Source organism: Telopea speciosissima, chromosome 5, assembly GCF_018873765.1.
Source record: "Telopea speciosissima isolate NSW1024214 ecotype Mountain lineage chromosome 5, Tspe_v1, whole genome shotgun sequence".
NCBI lineage: Eukaryota > Viridiplantae > Streptophyta > Magnoliopsida > Proteales > Proteaceae > Telopea > Telopea speciosissima.
In genome coordinates, this window is record NC_057920.1 from 56788383 (window position 1) to 56797247 (window position 8865).

Sequence of the window (8865 nt, forward strand, 5' to 3'; positions counted from 1 at the left end):
TATATTGGCTGTCAATCTCATATAAACCATTTACTATCAGATTTGCAAGAGGCATAGGCAAAAATACCATTTCATTCCAAGGTACCCATCCAACAGTAATTAATACAGAAGACTTCAATGAATGATCTTGAAAAGGGTCAAAATTCCCACTAAGTTCTTTGAAAGAAACCATAAATATTCTTCCAGCACAAAAGCATTGACTCTTGATGCTGAAAATTGTATATTGATCTTCTTTATCTACCCAAGGCTCCTATAACCACAATGGTGAAATGAACCTAAGCTCTTTGACACAATAACTCCACCCAACTAAAGAACTAAAATTACAAACATTTTTCTATCTGTTTCCCAATGTCAGACACATCCATTTGAAACTTATCTGTCATCAGTTCATCGCGTACAAACTCCAAAGTGCTCTCTCAAGGAATAATGAACATCAAGACTTAACTCACATTTCTAAACATTTGATGAAGGATTATTCCAGACATTCAGTTCAGCTACTTGCTTGTCCAAGCCACTTCTATTATGTAAATAAGCTGAAGGAAATCTTATTATAGCCCTTTAATGGGATGAACATGTCAAAGCAAAATAATAAAAAAAAAATGCACAGTTTCATTCATCCACAAATCCTATGTTCCAAAACAAGTTTTTCAGGATGTAGGAAACTCCACACAGGCAGAATTGGTGGGTAAATAAAATAAGGGAGAGGGATAGGCACACCGTCTACATGCGGCAAGCTAGCTGTTCACTACCATTTCACCTAAAAGCTTGAATTGTTAGGGAAGGGCAACATCAATGAATACATCAACACTCCCCTGCACATGCAAGCCAAGATCCCCTGGTCCTTGCACGTAAAGCTCACCCGGCATTTCCTTCGCACATTGAGGGAGAAGAAATGTCAGGAAAATTCTTCCAATGCACTTCCCAGGAGTCGAACAGTCGACCTCCCTGCTCTGATACCATGTTCACTACCGTTTCACCCATAGTTCAAAATCACGCAGAAATCTCGGCAAGATCTATACGAAACGACAAAAAAAAAAAGAAGTAAAAACTCGACCGAGATTTCGAATATTTCGAGAATCTCAAAGAAATCTCGGTGAAATCTAGAATATTTAGAGAATCTCGACCTCCTCAGTACACATAGAGTCATAGTATTGTATTGTTGGGACTTGGGAGTTAAGACGTCGAAGACTAGAGTAGTAAGGTGTCTCCGAGTTATGCATTATTCATTGTACTTAGTTTCGGTGTCTATGTAATATGCATTGTGAACACTTCATTGTATCTTGTGGTTTGTAGTAGAAATTTTAAGTCTTCAACCATTTCTTAAATAATTATTCAATATTATGTGCATAATTTACTTGTTTTACTTGCCAATTATGTCTCATATCATTCAAACAATGTGTAAAATAGGCAATATTACATTAAGGGTTCGGCCTTTGGCCCTTTACTGCCAACCAAGGGTGCAAATCCCAAACACCAAATTAGGTGTTTTTTTTTTCTTTTCAATTTGAACCTTTAAATATGTTTATTAAGCCTAAACAAGCTTAACTTAAAATTTCGGAGGCAACTATGGCCATGTGCCCACCGAAACATAATTCCGAAACATTAAAAATACACAGTCTCGCCAAGATCTCGAGATTTCGGAAAACTCGACCTGGTCGAGACCATGGTCAAGACCGAGTTTTAGAACCTTGGTTTCACCTAAAAGCTCGAACTGTTAGGGAAGGACAGCGTCAACATATACATCAACACTAGCGGGCGGCACCAATGGGGGTGCAGGATGGGCGCATCATATAGAAGGGGCAGGAGGTCATTTCAAAGGGGGTAAGAGAGAGATAGACACAGCAGGCGCTAGGTTGTGGTACGTGGGCGGTGTGCCATACAGGCGGGGCAGGGAGTCATTTCAAAGGGAGGAAGAGAGAGATAGACACAGCGGACGTTAGGTTGTGGTACATGGGCGGTATGCCTAGGCTTTTCCCATTAAATAAATAAACATTGCAACCAGAATTATGATGAAATATGACCCAAAAAAGAAAATTTTAGCTTCTTTTGCAGCAACATTATCAAACTTCAAGGCCTTCAATTATCATACGAGTTACTATCATACGGTACTTACTCAGAATCAGCTTGTTCATCACCATCATAATCTTCAGGAACATACGAGTTCCCAGGCGCATGAATGCCTCTGTTCAGATCGTCAGCAGCAACAAGTGCCACTAGTGCTCGATCTTGCTGCAGAACTCCACCTCTTTGTATATCACGCAATCTATCCTGCCTACCAGGCTCCAAATTTCCATTTTCCTGCCCATCATTATCCTCAGGTCTGGGCAGCAAGAAATCAGTTAATCCAAGTGCCCATCCAACTGCTGTGAACCATTGACGGAGGAGAGCTTTAATAGTTGCCCGCAGCTTAAAATGCTCAATAGCAAATGGTATGCAGATCTGGAACAGCAACATGTCTGCAGGAATTTCAGTGAATGGATCCGACACACTGCAACACACAAAACCCTTCTAAATGTTAGCAGAGACTGGGTAGCATGAAAAGGATTTTTCAAATCAAGATAATAACTTTAGAAGTAAATGGACAGTGCATCTGAAACATTCACAACAACTTACGAAATATCCAGTGGGAAGATAGAAGGTGCCAACCGCATAGCAAGTTTGACTGGTAAAAATACTAACATCACAATCAAGCTTCCGTAAACGGCAACAGACAACAGAACCCGACGAGCATGCTTGTGCACAGGGTCGTCAATGAGATCACGAAATGGATTGTAATTTGGATCAGCTGGGTCCCGAAGGAAATAAAGAACACCATTGCGCAAAACCTATCAGAAGCACATGAAAGGCATCATAAGAAATAAAGAACTCCATTGCGCAAAATCTATCAGAAGCACATGAAAAGGAGGTCCATCATAACAAACAGGAGTCAATGATAGCATAATAAAATATCTGAGCTAGCTAAAATGGGCAGAGGACCTTACCCCACGAAGAAGGCTGACAAAAATGCTAATTTGCAGCATGTACACTATTCCCACAATCCAATGCACCAATGAGCTTGCTAAGGGAGAAATTGAAAAGAACTCAACCCTTTGAACAATCGTTTTCCCAAGCATCCTTATTGTACATACATCCAACCACCAACCACACATCAAGGGGAAAACCCCAAGTTCAATCACCAGAAGGAAAGCAACCTTAACCATAGTCATTAAATGTTTCATTGCCGCCAAGAATTGCCTGACAAGGGAAGGAATTGCTTCAGCCATAGATGCAATACCATAGAACCTCCCCATAGTCAAAGGTTCCCCTCTAGTATAACGAATTAAAGCAACCACCCCAAGGTAGAAGAGTACTAGAGCAAATATAAACATGTATCCAATGGCAAGTGTAGTAACATCAGAAAGGTGGGAGGTTCCAGCTGCCGTCCCTTTGAATATGTCTGATGAAAGTGGTCTGCTAATACTATTTGAGATTTCATCTATTCCCGTCATGTTTGCTTTTAAAGACTCTGCCACCACTTCCACAGCATGACCAACCAGACCATCTTTATGACTTTCAGCAGACAAATTAGTAGCAGCAGTTAATGCATTCTTCAATGTAATATTTGCCAAGGAGAGAGCTGACTCTGTAAGGGGCATGACTGTCGACAAAACTGGATTTGCAGCTGACAAGAAGAACCACGATAGGTAGTGGAGGACAATCCGACCTAATGAAAATGGCACAAAGACTACAACACCAAGGAATATCATATTGCTTGCCAGAACCTGCAGAAAAACATGACCATTTAGAATATCTCATATACATCAACATGCACAGCGTATGGGGCAACCCACTTTCTAGCACACCCACATTATTTTGTCAGAAAGGTATGTCTGTAAGATAATGACCAACTATGCCCACCCAAACTATTAGTTGCTAATATAACTTAACAGCCAATAGCAATGCCTGAAGTAGCAACTGCATTAAAAGCATTGAAGAAGGACAAAATAACACATGGTCAAGCTTTAAGAAAATCTATAAGGCAACAGAATTTTTTTTTTTTTTTAAAAAGCAAATGGTAAATCATATTTTTTCCGTTCTCCCCAAAGCCCCCCTAAACAATTGGAGCAGGTGCCAACTGAGCCAGCAAGTTAATGGTTTTTTCTCTCTTAGCAATTGATGTAAGAAACTAACAGAAATACTACCCCAAACCCAGAAAAAGCACAAAAGTTCATTGATTTTGCCAGTGCTACTGCACTTCGACAACTTACTTGCATTTCAAAAAACCTTAAAGAGCATTAAAACTACTACTCCCCAATATGAAGAACATCATATCATACCATCATGATTTGGCTATTTTCTGTCTGCATTCATCCCTCTTTTGCCATAGCACTTCAACAACTTACTCGCTTTTCAAAAAACCATTAAAGAGCACTAAAACTACTTTTTGGATGAGAAGAACATCATATCATACGATCAAATGATCTAATCTTATCTCACTCTATGGCTATTTTCTGTCAGCATTCATTTTGCAGTGTTATAAACAAAAAGTTCTAAAAAGGGGAAACCGTCCTGCATTTAGCGAATCAAGTACAACAATTCCAAGCTAAGGAACATACTGAGTATAAAATGGAACTTATTGGATCCCCATGGAAAATAGCATCTTAAGCTTTTACAAGTAGCCGAACCCAATTCATCAGAATAGCATGAGCGTGTGGCATTCCTTTGAATTTAACATTTGAACACCAGAGAAGTAAAGGTTTATAAAAATATAACCATCACTGTCATCACAAGAACAGATACAGGACAACAGGACGTCAAGAATTGCAACAGTAAGGGAGTGTAAACGACTCTGCTTGCCAGCAAATCGGGATTAGAACAGATAGAGTCAGACAAATGCCCGTAATAAAATTGCACCAGAAAATTCCAGCAAACCAAGATAAATTGAGAAACACAAGCAATAAAATTTGAGAGAGAAATGTGCAAAGTAAGCGCAGAGAAGGAACAATACTCACTGTAAATGCATTTTCTACCAAATGAAAAACAGGCCCTTGCATGCCAACAAGCTCATCAAAAGGTACGTCTTCTGCACCATCAGCATCATCCAAACCATCAAACATTTGTTCAACATGTGCCTCAAGACGTGCTGCCTGCATTTCCAATCGAGCAGCAACATTTTCTGCATTTCTTCGAATTAATTGGCCGGCTCCACCAAATCCTTGTGCACCACCAGCTTCTTCACCATTCCCATCACCAGCGTGAACCCTATTAGCTGGACCAGGAGGCCTTCTTGCACCACGAGCACCGTTTCTTTCACCTTCATCTTCTCTCTCAGCATCCTGCCCTCCAAGCTCTCGTAGATGTCTAAAGTAATCCCTCAAAGATGTGGCTCCAAGAAATATAAAAACAATGCTCGCAGAGAGAAGAAACCCATGTAGACAATCAGTGAGGATCACTGTGGTGGATAAATGACTCAAGAAGAGTCTTTGAGCTTCACCCAGATTCCTCACAAATGCCAAACGCCATATCCAAAATGTAATAAAAGGTATTATGAGGAGCCACACGGAGAGCACGAAAGCAAGGCGCAAGAAAAATTGCAGAACATGGCAAGCTTTCATTCCCATACCAAACACAAATTCTTGGAAAGGAAGCCTCGCTGGTGCATTCTCAGCATAGACTGGAGAAAATGAAAATGCATGCTTACAGACCTGCAGTGCATCAAATGCATTAATTAAATCCCTGTATGCTTCACACATTGAAATATGTATATCATTGAAAGCCTTAAAACCAGAAAAGGAAACAGTACAAAATGCTCAACAAAGTGGAAATGAGGAAGTAGAAATAAACATATTCCACTAAGAAGAAAAAACGGTTCATGGTCAGTAGCATAAATAAAGGCACACAAAAAAATGCAACCTAGAGTAAGATGGCACATTCATGAGCTATGAAGGAAACAAAATTGAAATCCTAAATATAGTTGGAAGGTGCGACACATATAACTGTTTAGCATTAGATGTCAGTTTTTATATGTTTCAAGAGGCAATCGTTAATAGATATCGGTTTTTATATGTTTCAAGAGTCAAATATCAATTTCTGAGGATCCTATATTGATTCTGTGGGAGGTAACACCACCCAGTGCTCCACCATTTTAAGCAACAGTGAACAATATCCACAAACCATGAGCAGTTTAACTAAAAACCTCACCCAACTTCTAGTTCAAATCCAGAGAGTTAAAGAAGGTCCAAGTGCAACATTTACGAACTCTATTCAGGAGGACTTCGACACCCAACCCAAAATACATAAATAAATAAATATATATAAGGAATTTCAGCTAGTTTTCTCTTTACAAGTAGAGAACCATAACTTGTTCCATATATTGTTCATACTTCATACTCGCATCCGGGCTTAATGGTCCCTTGACGCAGATACATCACCAAAAAGAGGCTTATTTTAATGCGAATAAGTCTAGGGTTAGGTTATATATATGTTGGGCCTTTGATCCCATGGGTTTTCTATGTAACAGTCACTTTTATGGACCTAAAGTATAGGTAATAGAGTTGCATACGGGATTAGTTGTTTTAGTTCCATACTTAGTTTTATTTTGGAGACTATATGAATAAATTGAACTGGTTCAACCAATGATTCAATTTAAGTAATTTCAATATTTTTCTTTCAAGTGTTTAGTGGGGCTGGATTAGGACTTTGTTTTCAGTCTATTTCAGTTTCCTAGTCATTTTAAGTTACCTAATAGGCTAATGATTGGGTTAGGGCTTTCCTTTTTAGTGTAGGAGTCTATTTTTTAGTCTTTTATATAAAGTTGTAAGGGGGGCAAGTATTGAACACGAATTTTGATATTAATGAAAAGCTATTGCCACTCTTATTCTCCATTGAACATTTTTGTCTTGTGTTTGATCAAGCCTGGTGGGATCGGTGTTCGATCCGATTGACACCTTGCGTTGGGAAGGCTGGGTGGTTCGTTAGTGGGATTGTTGTTTGATCCAACTGACACCTAGCAATGTGAAGCCCAGGTGGTTCTTTTGAAGCTCTCCTTCAAATTCTAGTTAACGATTCAATTTTTATTCAAGTTTCTCCATTGAAACAAGTTGTTGCGAAGGAAATTCTGCAACAACAGTGAGTTTGAATCATCCCAATCCCCATCCCCATCCCCTACAATTCTTCTTTAAATCCTCTCACAGCCCAAACCCTAAGATTCCCCCTTTTGTTTTCAATTTTCCCAATACCTAAATTCTGCCCAAACCAAACCAGCCAGCAAAATCCCTCTCTTTTTGATCAAACTCTCCTCTCACCATAAGGAAAACTCGATCCAAGTTGCTCCCTCACCTGACCATCATAAACCCTAAAAATCCATCTTTTCCTCTTTTCAAAAACCCAAAACCCTAACCCTAACCCTAACCCTAACCTTGCTGCCCATTCAATACTTCAATCCATCAAAACATCTCAGGACCTTCACCGATAGACTCCCCTACCTCAATTTGACATAACACATACATCAAACCCTAACTCACCAAGCCCTAACCCTATTTTTAACCTAGCTGAATCACCTGTTCATAACAGATCCTGGTTGATTGGCTCTCAGTTGGTTTCCTACCAATCTAGGATTACATTATCCCAAAGGACTGATCCCGAAAATGAAGTCAATAAATGGACAACTCAAATGAAATTTACAATTGATTCACATCCCTTCAACTATGCATAACTTGAATTGCAAAGCCTTTGATTGACACTCCAGGTGGAGGACTGAACTTTTCAATGGGTAGTTTTATGAAAAGGCCATGGCAACCAACCCTTTGATTTATATATCCACCGCAAAGAGGCCTTTGGGCATTAATTATATTACAAGGAGAGGGAAATAGAGAGAGACAGAGCCCATAATGTCATTTACAGCTAGATCATTACCACATTTTGTGGGCGTTCAAATTGAGTGGAGAACAACCAACCGAAAAAAGAACAATGCAACATTCCTAAAACCCTTATCAAATGTCCAACCATCAATCTTCCTGCGGTGTCCCAATCTCTAAACAATATGTTATTAACCAATTGACTACAAATTCCTAATAATTAAAAAAAAAATGAAAACTACATCGAACACGACAAGGTCGCGGAAACAATACGCTTCATCGAACAGCAAAGGAAAGGAAATATAATTAGAGAGAGAAAGTGAACCTCGCACTGGCGAGCGTTGCTGTGGTTGAGCCACTGAAGAAGACAATCCTGGTGGACAAATTTGATACTCCCGCTACAAGCGCACGGATACCGAAGAGGGTTGTCGGTATCGCCAGGATTGCGGCAAATTCTACAGACGTCCTCTTCATCCTCATCTTCATCATACTTGCTAGCTATTTTTTTGTTGTTATTATCGTTGTTGTCGGTCGGACTAAAAGGTGAAGAAGATGAACCTTCGGAGCTCTCGAACGAGATGCTGCCGTTATCGTCCCTGCCGCCATCGTTGGGGATTGCGGGTACTGCTGCAATCTCCATTGATCACAGCAAAGAACGACGATCGACAAATTAGGGCTTCTTTTTCCCTTTTTCCCCTGCTAAAGGTGGAGGTGGGGGTGGGTGAGAGGGGGAGAAGGAGAGGTGGAAGGAATGGGGTGTTCTTTTGTCCACCTACACGCGTTGGTATATCTGACCCGGCGATAAAACTCTAGAAGTCTAAAAGGGTGTTAATTTCTTCTTTTTTTTAAATTAAAAAAAAAAAAAAACAAAACAAAACAAAAGGGTGTTAATCGGTTGGGTTTCGGGTTTTTCGGTTTGGTTTGGTTTGGTTTTGTTTTGATTCGGTTTCAGTTTCAATACGTACAGACCAAAATCAATAAATTTTCATAATTTTAAGTCAAAATTAATATAATCGATTTGACTTTATTT

General features: G+C 39.6%; 1 protein-coding gene across 1 annotated transcript in view; it reads right to left on the bottom strand.

Moving 5' to 3' along the window:
• LOC122661883 (probable E3 ubiquitin ligase SUD1) overlaps positions 1 to 8592 on the bottom strand; it is a 58400-nt gene extending 49808 nt beyond the window's left edge. The window contains exons 1-5 of the mRNA XM_043857395.1: positions 8161 to 8592; positions 4992 to 5684; positions 2982 to 3761; positions 2614 to 2825; positions 2114 to 2488 (exon numbers count right to left, since the gene is read on the bottom strand). Of these exons, the coding sequence (XP_043713330.1) occupies positions 2114 to 2488; positions 2614 to 2825; positions 2982 to 3761; positions 4992 to 5684; positions 8161 to 8475 (2375 nt within the window). The 5' untranslated portion in view covers positions 8476 to 8592. The remainder of the gene's footprint in view (positions 1 to 2113; positions 2489 to 2613; positions 2826 to 2981; positions 3762 to 4991; positions 5685 to 8160) is intronic.
• Between the last annotated feature and the right edge of the window lie 273 nt (positions 8593 to 8865).